At 37.7% G+C, this 18,240-nt stretch overlaps 1 protein-coding gene across 1 annotated transcript in view; it reads left to right on the top strand.

Moving 5' to 3' along the window:
* LOC135079380 (innexin inx1) overlaps positions 1-18,240 on the top strand; it is a 67,141-nt gene that overhangs the window by 44,133 nt on the left and 4,768 nt on the right. Inside the window, exons 5-7 of the mRNA XM_063974038.1 lie at positions 13,781-13,938; positions 14,991-15,185; positions 17,312-17,473. Of these exons, the coding sequence (XP_063830108.1) occupies positions 13,781-13,938; positions 14,991-15,185; positions 17,312-17,473 (515 nt within the window). The remainder of the gene's footprint in view (positions 1-13,780; positions 13,939-14,990; positions 15,186-17,311; positions 17,474-18,240) is intronic.

Genomic DNA, 18,240 nt, shown 5'->3' with positions numbered 1-18,240 from the left:
CGTCAGGAAAAAACATCTGGCAGACTTATGGTGCTTAGTTCAAGTGATCCCAACAGCGCGTTTTTGTCTTTCATATCGATATGATGATGTACAGTCAGCTTCAAATAGTTCGACAGCCAAAGTGGCCAAAAAGAAACACGTCTTGAATAAGGTTGTGTTGTCAAATGTTTCGACAACCCAGGGCAGACTCCTGGTGATGCAGAACGAGGAGAGCCGATCCCAAATAATGGGAAATGGCTAGGACAATGAAGAAGACGAAAGATTTTTTTATGTGACAGGAGGCAAACGAGCAGACGGATCACCTGATGGTAAGGAATAAGGTGTGACTCTGAGTTTCTTCCGCCACTTCTTCTCAGCACCAGCCCGTATGTTGTCCCGAAGTGGTGGTAGGGCAAGCTATGTATATTTAGGACGTATACATATATATAGGTGCCCTGGCCTATGTACTGAATAAAATATTTGAATTTGAATAAGGTTGTTCGTTCGTTCGTTCGTTTCAGCCAAATGACGTCCACTGCTGGACAAAGGCCTCCTCCAAGGTTTTCCACAATGCACGGTAAGGTTGTATTGTCAACTTATTGGCCACTTTCGGAGCCACGAACTATTTGATGCAGACTGTCAGACGATAGCACCAAGCTAAACACTAAGGTCTTTTATTCCGTTGTAATAGGGGCGAATTTGCAACAAAAATTTACAGTCGTGATGTGCTGTCATCTGTACTTGCAATTATCCCACTTATTCTACTTATCATAACACTTATGTTTCGATAACAGCATTCGAAGCCATTATTAGATTAGTTGTAACAGGCTTTTGATTTAGGACCAATTATTGTGTGTTATGTTCCCACTAATGGATCGTTTACCTTTCCACTTGAATAAATGCTGTTAAAGTACGAGCGAGCTTAAAGCACAACCATTACTTTTTATACGCACTAAAGCTGCTGTGAAATTCAAAGTTTTATACACATTTTGATAGATAACAAGCACCATAACTAACTAAACTGGTGCAGCGACCCAAAGTGAGTCTTGGCCTCCAACAATAAGAGACTCCACCTCGGTCTGTTCATACAAAACTTTTACAGAATTCAAAATGTTCCTCTGCTATAACGTTTGTTAGTTTTGCCCCACATGCATTAATACATCTACATTTCATCAGTTTAATCTTATACATTCAGCTTTAGTAGGTAGAGCAATTCGTGGATATCAATTTTGATCGTGCCTCTATATTTTTGTTAGTTCATTAGTGGTATAACACGCCAACAAATAAAATATGACGTTACATTAAGTAAGGTTACTGCCGATGCACACCTACATGCATATAGAATGAGGCTATCCACTTTCTTCGATCACCTTCAGGAGAATGTTGGATCCCTGCTTGCGCCACCAAAAAGATGTCTCCAAAAACTTAGACTGAGTTGCACCACCAAACTTTGACCGTAACTATAACGATAACCGGTGCTTTTTGTATGGAGTTTGACAGATTTTTGACGTTTGTCAAAGTTAAAGTAAGATGGTGCAACTCAACCTTAATAATCATTTCATTGCGCTGCGAATTTTATACCTAACTTTATACTCCGTCTGGCTTCCAATCACATTCAATTGTTTTTTTACACATATCAATCAAGACCACAAAGTATAGTAGACAAACGTCTGCCATAAATCATCATCGCGATATTAGGACCTGTTCTGAACCAGTTCAATGACTTCCTCTTTTGTTCGCTAATGGCTGGGGCTCTTGTATCTCGTTTGGTTAATTGTTATTCTTAAATAACTATAACTAGTATCGCAACATCCAGTTTAAATTTTAATTTTGTTTGGTCTATTTATATTCGGATGATTAATGTTGTTTTTATTGTGACCCTAAATACATATGGCACCTAAATATTCAAGAAGTTCTTTAGGTTACACGTGTTTCTAAATTGTTCATGTTTCTTGCTAAAACTAACTTCATACCTTCACCGTATCTTCACATTCTTCACCTTAAAGGCCGGCAACGCACCTGTAACGCCCCTGGGACTGCGGGTGTCTATGGGCGACGGTAATCACTTACCATCAGGTGATCCGTCTGCTCGTTTGCCTCCTGTCACATAAAAAAAAAAAACAAAAAAACATATACTTTTAAAATCATCTGGTCTCCTCACCACCTACGGCCAAATCTTCCATTTGCTTCTGGTATATAAGGCAGGGTCATCATCTTGCAGTGGAGACTAAATGCCTTGATGACTATAAGGATACTTTTAAAATATGTGTATGACCAATCATTTCAGCGACATGCGGGTTTTTATCAAACTCTATCATCACCATGTACGAAACTGCGACATACTACACCATGGTGTTATCAACGCGATATAATTTTATGATGGATGGCCTGACGACGCGCTAATAATTCATTAAATGCACCTTGCATAACAATGGAAACCCATGCAATGGTAAGGTTTCTTATTTTAGACTCTATTCTTATAGCATTAACTTCGAAGCCTTTCTGTAGGACTGGCTACAGTATTCTTCGGTAAGGGTAAGGCTACATTGCGATTGCATAGCCAAGCGTGAAATATTCCATGGTAGGCCAGGATTCAGTATATTTGCTAATACTTGATGACATAAAATATCAATAAGGGCTCAGCAAATTGCTTGAAGCAGCAAAGCAGCTTTGAAAGTATATTATGAATCCTTAGCTATAAAGGATATCGTAATCCTACTCACCTGTTAGCGCCGAATTGTTATAGGAAATTCAAGCAGGTATAGATTTTGTCAAGACAGTGTTTAAAGGAAAGTTTTTTAAAGGTCAAAGAAAAAGACTTGAATGTGTAGATTCAGCTTTGAGCATTGTTTAAAAATTTAAATACATGCCTAAATTTTCATTTGAGGTCGTTCGTTCGTTCGTTCGATGATGATGACGATGATTGATCGCTCACACAGTGTGGTCTCACCTTAAACAACAGCTTATGGCGACTGTTTCCAAACCATTGTGCAACAGGACGCGCAGGTAGATGCAACTGATTGCATGTCGCGATGCAGTAGGCACTGCAATGGACAATTACGTGGTACATTGTTCTTATAGGCCTTTGGTTCTTGCGATGACATAAATTGTGAGGCGCAAGTATTTTTGATGTTACAATATCTCTACCTCATGGTAATGAGTGTGAGATTAATAGAGTGAAAAATAGAAAAATCCAAGGTAGAGTAAAAGTTAGTAAAAAAGGGTAGAGTTGGACTCTTTCAATCTGGAGGTCCTGGGATTAATTCCTAAATTTGATTAATGGTGCTGTTTGAATGTTTGGGATATTACAGGCTAGAATCAGTCTGATTTCGTCTAGAGTGATCCTGTGTTTCACACGGCCTGCTAAGCTTTTAGCCCGATTAAGGCATGATTCGTGAAATGTACCATCATGATTGTGACCCTATTTGACTCTACGAGCAGAGTAAGACGAGTACGACGTAATAATAATAATCATTTACAAAACATCTCCATTATTTATTAGATTATAGGAATTAGAGCAAATTGAACTTTATTGCAAATACCATTGTGATAAACCCTCGCATTGCCATATCAGGCAAGGGGAGGCGTCGGCAGGTGTGCGTCAACTCACGCGCACGCGACATCTGCTCAGCTGTCATCCCTTCTCTCTCACTCCTGCCAGCATCCGTAGGCGAGTGAGAAAGACATGTGAACCGATTATCGTAATCGTTTTGTGAATTAGGGCTTTTATTTGACTGTCCCTATAATCATTTCTAAAAACGTTGTGTTGTGAAGACCAGTGCATCTGCAGTTAACATCATGTCCCTGTCTTCAATATACCTTTATTGCTATATCTACCTACTCCATGCAAATACTGTGATGACTATTTGACTACATAGTTTAATAAAAATTATAAAGAGTCACTTTTCTTGCCTATTTATGTTTTCTTCGTAGCTAGTTTAATTTATGTACTTACAAAAATAAGGAATTTATCGTACGTGAGTACTTAATCATAACTATGGTATGTACAGTCACGGAATGAAAAGGTTCGTCAGTTTTCAAATTGATTCCTTCAACGAATCGCGAGCACATATTACCTTTTGAAACTATGTTACAGAATAATCTCGAGTTAGAGAAAATAATCTTTAACTGTTCGTCAGTAAAGTTCAAAATTATTCAGATGAAAGTTGTTTGACGATTTAACTTGTCAAGAAGATTATTATGATTGATAAACTAAAACCTTCTTGTTGGTTCAACCTGCCATTATCTATTAAATAAAAAAAACTACATTTTGTAACATTATTGCACTGATGGGATAGAAAAATAAACAAGCAAAACCTTATTCGTTAGCAAACGTCATATTTATTTAAATGTTAGCAGCAATGTTTCTTGCACGGTTATGTTGGCAGGTTTGACTCTTACAGTACCTAGTGCAAGCGAAAACCGACACTAAGGTGACGAACCTTTTCATTCCGCGACTGTACAAGAATAATTCTAAATCATGGTCATTTGAATAAGTAGCTAGGCAACACGCCAGACATACCAATTAACATTAAAAAACTTAAGAGACTACAAATAGAGCTGCGAGGCATGAAACTATAATCAAATCAAATCAAATCAAATCACTTTATTTGTAAAAATGTGGGTAAAAATGATGACAATTAATATGGAAAAAAGTACAAACACATTTACCATTACTGGCATACAAATATTTTATGGTATCGAATTAATATTAAAATGTCAAATTATAATATAAGTCAATACAATACAATTCAAATTAAATACAATAAAATACATAAGAATTCACATTCCAACTCATTATAATATTAGTTTTTGTCTTCCAAGTACTCAGACACTGAATAATAACATTTATCAACTAGCCATTTAAACAATTGACCTTTAAATTTATTTGTAGGTAATGCAACAATATTGGATGGTAGTTTGTTATATATTCTAGCTACCATTGAATGACTGTTTCTCTTACAAATATCTGTTTTAATATGTGGCAGAATTAACTTATTAGGGTATCTTGTTCTAAAATTACATACATCTCTCTTTTTTATAAATAAATCCTGATTTTTTTTAACAAAAATGCATGCTTCGAAAATGTACATAGAGGGAAGGGATAGTAAATTTAGTTCCTTAAATAAAGGCTTGCATGTTGTTAGGGGAGGTACATTTGTGATTGCTCGAATACACTGCTTTTGAGCAATAAATGCTTTTTGTATCGATATAGAGTTACCCCACAACAAAATTCCGTATCTAAGATTGGAAGCTACATAGCCGTGATATGCTTTTAAAGCCGTTTGTAAGTTGGTTAGCTTCGTTAGTCTCCAGAGTGCATATCTAAAGCGATTAATTTTTTGACATATGTAGTTAATATGTGGTTTCCAAGTGAGGTGATTGTCTAGTCTTAAGCCTAAAAAAGTAGTCTCATCAGTTTCCGTCAAATTAGTATTATTATATGTCACATTTAATTTTTTATTTTTACCATTTCTATTCAAAAATTGAATGAATTTTGTCTTACTTATATTTACTTTCAAATTATTCGCATCAAGCCACTTAATTATATTGTCGACACATCTATTAATTTCGTCATTGTATGCCAATGATGAATTATTTGGAATTACGATCGATAAGTCATCAGCAAACAGAAAGCATTTATGTTCAGTTATTTGGGGAAGATCGTTGATATATAGGAGAAACAGTAGTGGACCCAATATGCTACCTTGCGGTACACCAACTCCTTTAGGCTTTAATAAATCAGACTTGTGTACTACTTGTTCCATGTTAGAGTCAAGAGCGGATATTTCAACATGCTGAGTGCGATTTATTAAATAACTGGATAGCCATTTGAGAGCCATTCCCCGTATACCATATAGTTCGCATTTTTTTAATAGCAACTTATGGCACACGAAGTCGAAAGCTCTCGTCATGTCAAAAAATATTGCTGTGGTGCTGGTTTTTGAGTTTAAGTTTTCGATGATATTGTTTACTAGTTTATACGCAGCCAGAGTCGTGGACTTTCCTTTTTGGAAACCACTTTGTTCTGAACATAATATATCGTATTTTATTAAGAAATTCATTAGTCTCCCATGCATAACCCTTTCCAAAATTTTTGACAGGACGGGTATTAAGGCAATCGGTCGATAATGTGCTGGATCTCTTTTATCACCCTTTTTATGTATGGGTTTGATGACCGTATGTTTTAACTTTTCGGGGAATACGCCATGAGAAAACGACAAGTTTGTTATATGTGACAGTAGCGGTGATACAATATGAGAGCAATACTTAATGACTATCGTTGCGATATAATCGTAGCCAGTTGACAAAGTATTGTTTAGAGACTTTATCACTTTCATTATTTCGTCATCATCAGTAGGGAATAAAAATATGCTTCTATCATTTTCTTTTATATTATATTTATATATACTGTCAGGTACGTCAATATTTGTCATGTCAATAAAATAATGGTTGAATACATTAGCGATGTCAAGTGGGTTATCAATTTCAATGTCATTTTGTAGGAGTTTATATTCGTCAATATGTAGGATTTGATTTTGTGATGTCAATTCATTAATAATTTTCCATGAAGCTGTACAAATGTTTTTGGCTTTGCTAATAAATTTTTCATTTGATAATTTTTGAGCTGTTATTATGCATTTTTTAAGCAGTTTAGAATATCTTAGATATTTTACCCTATCTGTGTAACATTTTGTTTTATAATATTTATACCTTAAATTTCTACTTGTTTTTGCAGAATTTTTTAGGCCTTTTGAAATCCAGAAAGAGCGTTTGCCTTTGTTTTGGATCTTAATACGGTTAATTGGGAAGCATAATTTATAATATAATATAAACGTTTTATGGAAATTATCGAATGCTGTATTTAAGTCATTTTCAGTAAGAACGTCTGACCATGAGGTGTTACTTATACAGTCTAAGAATTTTTCCATATTCTGAGAACTAAAGTCCCTCCTAAAGATGAAATGGGGCTTGTGGGACACTTCTTTGTGGCTAGTCGGAATAGTAAGTAGTTGACCCGTTTCATGGTCTGACAAACCCAAAGGCAGAACCTCGCCAAGAGCATTCGCCTCATTACTGATAATTTGGTCAAGACATGCATTACGCCTTGTTGGCTTTAGTATATGTAAATTTAGATTATAATTCTGTATTATTCTTCTATACTCACACAGTGATGGAGACTCTTTCAGAACATCAATGTTAAAATCTCCTGCTATTATTATTTTCTTATTTGTCTTAGTTTGAAGTTTATCTAATAACATTTCTAGCTTATTGAGAAAGATCGAAGGATTGCTGTTCGGTATTCTATACAAGCAAACAATAATGCAGCGATGCCCCAGAATCTCTATACCACAACATTCAAAATTAAATTCTGAACTTAGTTCTTTGGGAAATGCAAGTTTCTTATATTTGATATTTTCTCTACAAAGTATGCATACTCCCCCGCGTCTTTCCTTAGACCTAGAATACCAATCTGCTAATGTAAAGCCATTTAATCTTAGATTAGATTCGTTTCCAGATTTTATAAATGTTTCCGAGAAACACAAAACATCGACCTTCCGCTGATCGTCTCGTAGAGAGTTTAAGGCTATTTGTACAATATCCTGTTTACCCAATATACCCGCTATATTTTGATGAAATACTCGAAGGTAGCCCCCGCTTTTATTTAACACGAAAAAACTTTTTTGTACTATTGTCTTTATTAGGTTTTTCTACTGGCAAGAAGTAGTCTAACAATGTAGTTTTCTTTTGTGTCGTGGGTTTCGTTAACGGAAGTATTGTTTCTAAGGGTGTAGAGGTATGACCTGAGCCCTTCACATGCAAACGATTATTTCCAGATATTGTGGTGTTATTCGTCAATATGCCGTAACCAGTGCACTTTGGCAAGTATGTAGTTAGTTGTTTTAATTCTAATAAAACATGGTTAAGTCCATGACTATTAAGTTTACCAGTTTTATATGAGAACATTTGAAGAGTTAAGTTTAGATTAGTATCATACAGAGTACCAAGGTCATGAGTTTGCATTTCCCTATATAACATATTATTGAAGTTTTCTACCCGACAATTGAATAACGTACTGCCGCAGATGTAACTAGGTGCGCATATTATGATGTTGGTATATAATTCTATTTTCTTTATTAAATCACAAATGTAGTACACTAATGTCTTATTGTCCCCTGATTCTTTAAAGTCTTTTTCACCAATGCAAACAACACAACAGTCCGCATTTGTAAAATTCTTTACTTTTTCTTCAATGTTAGAAAATAACTCTAAGATACCTGCTCCCGGCTTGCAGTAGTGACAATAGTTAAAAGTATTTCCAAACTGTTTAGATACAGAATTTACGTTAAATTTAAATGTGCTAATTAGAGCTAAATTTCTTTTTGTCAAGTTTTTACTCGATAATGTCTTCCTGTCGCATGTGTTTTCTAGGTAGGTGCTGTCTTGATTATTTTCCTTTGAGTAGTTGTCATAATTTGTGTCCAGAAGTTTGTCCTCCAGTGCTTTAATTTGTTGGTGAAGTACTTTTATTTCTTCCTTAGCATTTCGTAATTGATGTCCCAGATCACAAATTTTCCGTCGCATTGCTGACGTTATTTCATCTTTCATGTGGGATGGGGTTGACGTTGCCGATCTTGGAGAATTACATATTGATCGTCTGCCACGTCTTTCTCTTGATGGCGTATTGGTGGTGAAGTCAGATGTAAGAATATTTGCATCTATTGGCGCCTGACAAACTTCCTTTAGTACCTTTATTTCATTACTGAGCTTAGCTATTTGGTTTTTTAAGTCGTTATTTTCAATTATTGTATTTTCTAATTCATTTTGTGTGGTCATAAGGTTTATTTTGAGGTCAGCAATTTGTTCGTTAAGTTCCTTTATGTCGTATAGGTTAGTTGTCGTGAAGTCTTCGCTTCTTGAGAGTCGGTCAATTTCTGAATTTTCAGGAGTGCCTTCGTCATCAAAATCATAGGAGTCGCACATTACAGTTTCTTGTGAGTTATATTCAGGTACCTCTTTGGTTATGCTTGTCGTTTTTGATATTGTCTGTGTTTTTTTCCTTTTTGTTACGTTGGAAACTTCTGTGTTAGTACTTGAAGAGGCCGGTATATCGGGCTTCATCATTCTTGACTTCTGAGCACACACGTTGCATTTCAGTTTTAATTTATTTTCAGGTTTCATTATTTCGTATAATTTTTCCGAAAGGCCAATACAGTCAAAGTCATATATTTTCTTACACAGTGAACATATTACTGTGTCTCTTTCTTCTCGTTTGTTTTTGCACTTAGAGCATTTCACCATCTTTTGAAGCTTCGTACTCTTCTTGTGGTCCGACATTATAGTATTTGTATGATGTTAAAAATAAAATAAAAAAAATAAACACGAAACAATAATGTTCGAAGAGGAAAGAGAAGAAAAAAAAATGCAAAAATATTCTTGACGCGTAGATTCGAACCCGCAACGCTCACACTTTTGGGCAGGCCTCTAATACCCCGACACCAATCGACGTATACGCTTATGGGCGAAAAATAGCGTGTATTCAATAGTCCACAAAATTGTTCATATTTTTTGATTGCTGAGTAAAAGTTCAAAGGTCACGAACGGAATGTGTCATTTATTTTCACTGTTTTGGTCGGTAGTATGAAGTTATTTTGATTGCACTTGCACTTTAACGATTTGTTTACACAAGATTTTGTTCCAAAATCACTGAAATCCAATTGAGTTGTGCTTTTCACTGTTCATCACTTTGCACCATTAGTTTATAGATGTGATTTTTACGCAATTTACACTTGCACTTTAACGTTTTGATTACAAAACATTTTGTTCAAAAATCATTGGAATCCGGTTGAATTGTACTTTTCACTGTTCATCACTTTGCACTATAGTTTATAGGAGTGTTTTTTACATAACTGAGTCAATAATGGACTGTTTATATGGTATTACGGGTTTAAAAGATCGCGCGCGTACGCTGGGGTTGTTGACCGCTCGGGCGGCGCGCGCGAGAATGGTAAGATATACAACGATCTTTAGCCGGAAATACCTCTCAATAATATTCGTGAAAAAACTCTATCTTAAGACTTTTGCCTCTAGGCTTATGCTCTAACACAAGTTTTCTGACTAACAGCAGCGAATGGTCAACTTATTACTGCAATAGAAAATAGTGTTGTGACGACAGCATGGAACGGAGTTTTAATTTTAACCCAAAATTGACATTTTCATTGTGCTTTATTGCCACCTATGTACTCTTTATTATGTATTAAAATTGAGCACGACGTATCAGTATTTTTCGGACGAGAACTACCATGATAGACACATTCTCAAGAGTGATCTCAGATTACATTTTGGAGACACCTTTTATTGGTCGAGGCCCACCAGTGAGACTGAAATTCTGAATAGTTGGTGTCTGAAGACAAAGGGAATCTTATCAAAGCTATATTTGGGACGTGTCCTGGAAAGGGTCTATGTATAGAATGAACTATTTTTTTTATTGTTATACGCATTTCTTTAATGTCTCACACATGAAGCAACAAAAATTATCCCCTTCATCCTTTTAGGGCTAATCATGAGTCAGATGTCAACAACTTTTTTCCATCCCATTTGATCCTCGCTTTATCAGAATTCCTGTTTTAATTCAAGGATATTGGAATCTTTATTATCACATGCCCATTTGAATGCTGTTCGTTTCTTGTGTCATCATACTATGACCTTCGGCTGCCCAAACGCAGGTTTACTTCCGACTCTATGTATAAGCTTATCGTGTTTGCTTTTATTATTAAACGTGTGGTATAAAATTGCTCATGACTGTCCGAAAAGGGACGAAGGAAGTTTACAATTTATTTTCTAAATGACATGCTGAGTTGAGTAACACATTTATTTGTTTATCGTAAATCACTAATTACTACGAATGATGATTTAACACTTTACTCTGGATATTTTTATGCGATTTGGAAAAAGAGCTTATAGCTAGGCCGATCTACATAATAGAGGAAAGCTTCGAAAGTTTATTTCTTTGTATTGAACATTCACTGAAACTACTGGACTGGCTTGAAAAAATATTTCACCATTGGAATTTCACACTATTTCTGATGAAAGTAGGCGGTACGAAGTTCGCCGGGTCAGCTAGTCATTAGCAAATACTTTGCTAAAGGAATGTTAATGACAATTCTGACCGTTACTTGCACAAATCTAAAAGAGCATCTTAGTACATCTTTATAATGATTTCTTTAAGCAACTGCCCTACTTTAGCTTATTAAGACATTTATTGATTGGCCGCCATTATCGCTCCGCAGCGCAGAATCAAGGTATTATAAGTATGTATTGTACATAATGTATGTTTAAAGATATCTAAAGTTTCATATAATCGCTCAGTGGATCTAACAACGACCGATGGCAACAAGGCTCGGCTGTCTTCGTATCATGTGATATCATAAACATTTGACTCCACCACCCAAGTATTATAGAGGTGTATTCACATTGCTACGTGGCATGCGAGGTTTTATGAAACCGTATCGCATACAAATCTTGAAGATAATTCTGTGCAAAAGCCGTCAAAAGTGGGTTCAATCAAAGTGGTCAAATAGGTATAGAGATATTTCGGAGACTCTACATTAAGGCTGAGTTGCACCACTTTCCTTTAACCGTAACTATAACAATAACCGGTGTTTTTTGTATGGAGTTTCACAGGTCTTTGACGGCAGATTTTAGACGTTTATTAAAGTTTAAGTAAGGTGGTGCAGCAACTCAGCCTTAGTTGCTAACAAGATTTTCAGTGTTTATTCCTCAGCTTATCAGTAACTTGGAAACTATTCTGATTAGAAATAAATTATGCAAACTTATTTCAGAAAATTAGGTTTTTATCTGACAACTAGAGTAAACAAATTAAGTTACATATTATTCCAATGTTCTACTAGGTATGTTCCTATCTACCTATAACTACATTATGAAACGGTGTTTTTACCTCAGTTGTCCGCATGACTCTACAAAATCATTATAATTGGTCGTAGAAGAGCTCCTAATCATTCCATATTCTGCATGCTGACGCTATGTCAAAGGCCTAATTAAATAATGACAACAGATATTGTTCGAGTGTCAGATAACTTTAGTGCCACGTCTGCACACACTCAAGTTATGTTGTAAACAACGCTTTGTTGACGCAGAAGGATCTCATTCATGGCGGCCTGAAACAAGTGCCGCGGTGTTGTTATAGAAGCAATTGTTATGTAAACATTATGTTAATTAAGCTTATCTGATTGAAATTTAAGCGGTTTGTATTACTAGCCGGCATAGTCAAGTACCGGATCAAAGATGAGATTCTCAGAAATTTTAGCGCCTTTTTTCTGTGGTGCGGATTCTACGTGCGTGTAGTACATAAAACATTTATGGAATAATGAAATGCTCATATCAGGAAAAAGTCACTTAATCTGTCTGTTTAAAATATTTTGGTTCTAAATTAGGTCACCCTTAGAGGTAAAGCTCACGATGCGTTGTGGCGCTGCCTGAGACTGTGATCTTTGTAGAGTTCTGTTTTTTGACGTTAATATTGAATCTAACTGTTAATTGTACTTCAGTTTTAATTTGAATATGTATGGCCTTTAATATCCCAGTTACTAATATAATAATATTATGCAATTGCTTTAAAACCGAAAAATCTAATCACGTCCCGCACATTAACTAATGAGTGAAAGTATAATATTTTGGGATTTAGATTTATCCCAAGTCTCTAATGAAACATTAACGCTGGAATGCAGTCTAAAGCATCGTTCATGGCTATGGACCATAGAGCAGAAAAGTACAGAAGGATCGATCTAAATGCCATAAGTTTCTTAACTTTACAAGTCGTTCACGCCATAAAAGAAAAAAAAAACTCTCAAGCGATAGTCACAAATGTCAAAGTGGCCAGTGATCTGAGAAAAGTGGCCAATTGCCCAGCACATGACTGCCCACACACATTGCCTACACATTCTATAACAACCCTGAATGATGCGTCAGACCAAGGTTGTGTATGAGAGTGATTTGATGATAAAAAATCATACAATATTATATCAATTTTACTGTAGGTTTTTAACTAAGTCAAGTAGCATTCTTACAATATTTTGATAGAATCTGCTCAGTAGGTTTTAGACATGGAATGGACATATTAGCTCGCAAAATATGAATAGGGCCTTCTGCATCTGTGTAAATTGTGACTCTATGACCGCGTTGGTTACGAATTAAACGGTTGTCGACTCCAGAGGCATTCTTGGATGACTTAATGCATGTCTGTGACGGCTAGTAGAGCTGTTATGCAACTATCAGTGAATTTCAAGGAATAATTTTATCAATAGTTCAGTTTATGTTATTCCTAGATTTAATTTAGTTACTTAAGCTTCAATCACACCGACTCGTGGAAATCGCCATCGCCAGCGCGATCAAAGGCCAATGACAGGTCGCTCGACCTATGACAGTTCACGCTACTTGTCATTTCCCTATGATCGCGCCGTAATCGCGCCGGCGATGGGCACGCGTTGGTGTGGTTGAAGCATTAGGCTGTGTTTTTTTTATCAAACATGATAGTCATGGCACTAAAAGCGTGAACATTTGGGTTTCCTTTGCGCTGACCAGTTGGCGGTACTGGCAAGTATGGTCCTGTCACTTGTAGCACAGAATAATAATAAGTACTACGTATTTGTAGCTAAAACAGTGGCGACAACTGGTCAGTGTTGAAGTGGTAGGATTAAGGTCCTATCACTCAACCCCTCCCCCATTCACACATGTTTATCTAAATATGTTTTATTTAAACCAATTGTTGTATTCCTTTCAGATGCACAAACTCTACGCGCTGCGGTACTGGGGCTGCGAGCTGCTGTGCCTGGTCAACATCGTGGTACAGCTGTGGATGATGGACAGCTTCTTCAACGGGGAGTTCTTCTCCTACGGCACCCGGGTTCTGGGGTACAGCGAGGTGCCTCAAGAAGAGAGGTAGATATTCTTCTTTAATACACAGGCCCCTTCCATACGTTGGCCCCAACGTTGGTCCACTCTTCAAAAATGTGGATCTAGAAAATAGCTTGTCCCACTCCCAACGTTGCTGCATATTTGGCCCTGTCGTTGGTCCAACCTGTGGGTCTATTAAATAGTATTGGCACCAACGTTGTGATAAGCTACTTCTTGATCCACACCTTTGGCGAGTAATATTGGGACAAACGTTGGAGCCAAATTGTGGAGCCGGCCACAAACTCTTCACATTTTGGGCCCAATGTTGCTCCCAATGCCACTCGTTAAATATGTGAATCTAGAAAATAGCTTATCCCAACTTTGGTCATAGTTGGTCGTTTCAGCCAAATGACGTCCACTGCTGGACAAAGGCCTGCCCCATGAATTTCTACAAAAACAGGTCCTGCGCTGTCCGCATCTAGGTGCTTCCCACGATCTTTACTTGATCGTCTGTCCACCGAGTGATTGTCATTTGAGAAAAATATTAGATATTGGCATTGAATTAACGGAGCTTTCTCATGAAACGCCACTGGTTAATAGTAAACACAAGTAGTTAACTCCTCGGCAAACATATCTTAGATCAGTGTTTTTCAACCTCTATAGGGGGGTCGCGAGAGGTGGAGGGTACTACCTCAGTAAAAAAACAGTAGTTAGGTATAAAGACAGATATATCCGAAATCTAATTATCCAAATGTTATATGGATTGAAGTATTCGAAATGCATGAAAAATAAAGCTAACGGTCGGGGGGTCGCCAAAAATTTTTTCATACTAGAAAAAGGTTGAAAAACACTGTCTTAGATCAAGATACTGATTCTACATATTATGCTTCTGGTAAATTAGAGAGGGTCGTACCTACTCCTGTAATAGATTACTAAGATTACTAGATTGATAACTGCACGCAGGAAACTAACAACGCCATTCTTGTAGCGGAGTTTTGGGCTGACACTGTGTAGTTTTGTTGTCGACACGACAAGAAAAATTAAATGACCTGCTGATGATTGATCTACGAATAACATAATTTTTCTCACAATTCCAGATACGACCCCATGATATATGTATTCCCGCGCATAACAAAGTGTACGTTCCACAAATTCGGTGCCTCAGGCAGTATTCAAACCCACGACAGTTTGTGTATCCTGCCGCTGAATATCGTCAATGAGAAGACCTACATCTTCCTTTGGTTCTGGTACATCATCCTGGCGATTATACTGACGCTCTTAGTGATATACAGGTGAGTTGTGGAAGTCCTCATCATAGTATATTGTTTTAAACTTTCATGGTCATTACCATATTATTACTGACGGGATTGCTACCATGTACCTTAATTTTGAATTTCCGATATTTCGGCTCTGTGGCAAGCGCCATCGTCACGGAGTAACTGAGGAAACTTGCGGGTTGAGAGAGTGGTATATGGCAATCCCGTCAGTAATAATAATAATATTATAAAGCTGAAGAGTTTGTTTGAACGCGCTAATCTCAGGAACTAATAGTCCAATTTGAAAAAAAAAAAAAAGTGTTGGAAAGCCCATTTATCGAGGAAGGCTTTAGGCATCACTCTACAGCCAATAGGGGTGGAACAGTAAAGAAAAATATTCAAACTACTTTCACGCGTAACGAATTCACGGGCACAACTTTCTTATAGTCTTTTCATATTTCAACCCAAAGTGACTTATGGCCTTCGTCAATAAGAATCTTCTGCGTCATCTCTTGCTAGTATTGACTTGGAGCTCGAGCAGTCCAAAATGATAATTATTTATTATTATGTAGACAGAGACACTCTTTAGGCCACATATACATATTAGATTCATACACATACTCACTCACAAATTGGGTATTCAATACAAATAATCTGAAACAAATAATACCATAATTTGCCAAATCAAGCCATCAATCATAGGTACACAACACACTGATACTTTAGAAGGCTTTCGGCTCATGGCGTTCTATCTCGCGGCCAACGTTCGAATGCCTCATAGGAATATATTTTTGTTATCCCGTACGACTCCCCGCGTTCCTCAGGTGTAATTTGATAGCCAAATCAGCGTTAATCCTTTCGTTGCTAACATACACGTCTCAAATATACAAGTAGCTAGCCCTACTACTACTTCGGAAAACATATCGGCTGGTGCTGAGAAGGGATGGAAGAAACTCAGTCACTTTGTCAGCATTAATTATGAACAGGTACAAACCACAAGAAAATTATGCTACCCTATTAACCTGTGCTGTGCCCCGATTACGCTAATTTTTAACGTCTCCAATACATACGCGCTTCTTCTCTAGTTGTGCTCCGTTTTTCATTCCAGCTGAGGTGCAAATTCGGTATCACGGTAATGGACGTACCTTCCTAGTATTTTCATTGTCACATGAGATATTTAGCTTTATGTTTTATTAACGTCTAAGCGTCTAAGCTATGCTTCGTTTCAACTAGCTGTCAAAACGACACCGTGATACGGATTTGTCAAAACAACTGATGTTCGTTCGTCGTCCGGGCACGTTGAAGATGAAAATTTTTAGCGTAATCGGGGCCCTGGACCTTAAATTGTAGGAAGACAATGGCTGCTGGGAAACCTGCACAAATGAAAAAAGAAACAAAAATTGAAATACTTACAAATGTTTCCACAATAATTGTTATTTCGAAAGCAGAGTTAATTACCAAGTAATTAATGTATTAAGTGTCAGACAAGCGGATATAAATCTGTCTTATTATTTACAACAATTAGTTGTGGCGATAACATTATTAATTAAGTGCCCTGGAAAAATACGAGGAGATAAATAACTACTAAGTTAAATGGGTTATAAATAAAACCGTGTTAAAGATAATGGTCCATGGCTGTGTTTATGATAATATGTAGGAGCTTTGCGAAATAAATTAAATGGATCATAGGTTCTCCTGCGTTCAAGGAAAATCCCTGTGGCCACATGGTCCTACTGCCTTTGTCCTACCGATCAGAGCACATGAACTTTTTTTTCCGGTTGGTCCGATTAAGTAATCGGACTATTAAAACTACTATTTTTTTAGACCACGTGGTCCCACCAATCGGACTACGCGTTCTAGACATAAGTACGCGACTTGCATACTGCTTATTAGGTGACTATTTAGCAAATCCTAAATCATTAAAGGTAATAATATCACACTTATCTGACAATGTATTTTTTACATAATATTACTTGATTTATATCGCGTTATTCCTCCTGCCCTTCCCTCTGACACTACGAGTAGTTGATTCAGCTCATATAAGACAGACAGGCATTGGAGTTCCTTCGAACTGTATTTAAAATTCATTCTTTTTACACCTCTGTATATTTTACATAATTTTTTTTTAGACTTACCTATGATAGTTAATGTTCTGTTTCCAGGCTAGTGATAATCTTCGTGCCGTCGATAAGGCCGCGGCTCCTCCACGCGCGGTCGCGGTCGATCGCCATCGAGACGGCCGTGGTGGTGTCGCGGCGCACCGACGTCGGCGACTGGTGGCTGCTCTATATGCTTGCTAGAAACATGGACCCCCTCATTTATAGGTAACATTAACAGTAAAGACCAGCGTTTGCCCGCGGCGTCTGCACGCGCGGTCGCTGTCGATCGCCATCGAGACGGCGGCGACTGGTGGCTGCTCTATATGCTCGCTAGGAACATGGACCCCCTCATTTATAGGTAACATTAACAGTAAAGACCAGCGTTTGCCCGCGGCGTTTGTAAACGCGGTTGCACGCTTGTTCGAGACGGCGGTGGTGGAGTCGCGGCGCACCGATGTCGGCGACTGGTGGCTGCTGTATATGCTTGCTAGGAACATGGACCTCCTCATTTACAGGTAACATTAACAGAAGAGACTAGCGTTTGCCCGCGGCGTTTGTAAATGCGGTTGCACGCTTGTTCGACACAGCGGTGGTGGTATCGCGGCGCACCGATGTCGGCGACTGGTGGCTGCTCTATATGCTCGCTAGGAACATGGACCCCCTCATTTACAGGTAACTATCAATATTAGAGACTAGCGTTTACCCGCGGCGTTTGCACGCGCGGTCGTACACTCGCCATCGAGACGGCGGCGACTGGTGGCTGCTGTATATGCTTGCTAGGAACATGGACCCCCTCATTTATAGGTAACATTAACAGTAAAGACCAGCGTTTACCCGCGGCGTTTGCACGCGCGGTCGTACACTCGCCATCGAGACGGCGGTGACTGGTGGCTGCTGTATATGCTTGCTAGGAACATGGACCCCCTCATTTATAGGTAACATTAACAGTAAAGACCAGCGTTTACCCGCGGCGTTTGCACGCGCGGTCGTAC

The sequence above is a fragment of the Ostrinia nubilalis genome, chromosome 2, assembly GCF_963855985.1.
Source record: "Ostrinia nubilalis chromosome 2, ilOstNubi1.1, whole genome shotgun sequence".
In the NCBI taxonomy this organism is placed as follows: Eukaryota; Metazoa; Arthropoda; class Insecta; order Lepidoptera; family Crambidae; genus Ostrinia; species Ostrinia nubilalis.
Note: the sequence above shows the minus strand (reverse complement) of the source record. Positions and strands in the feature narration are given on the sequence as shown.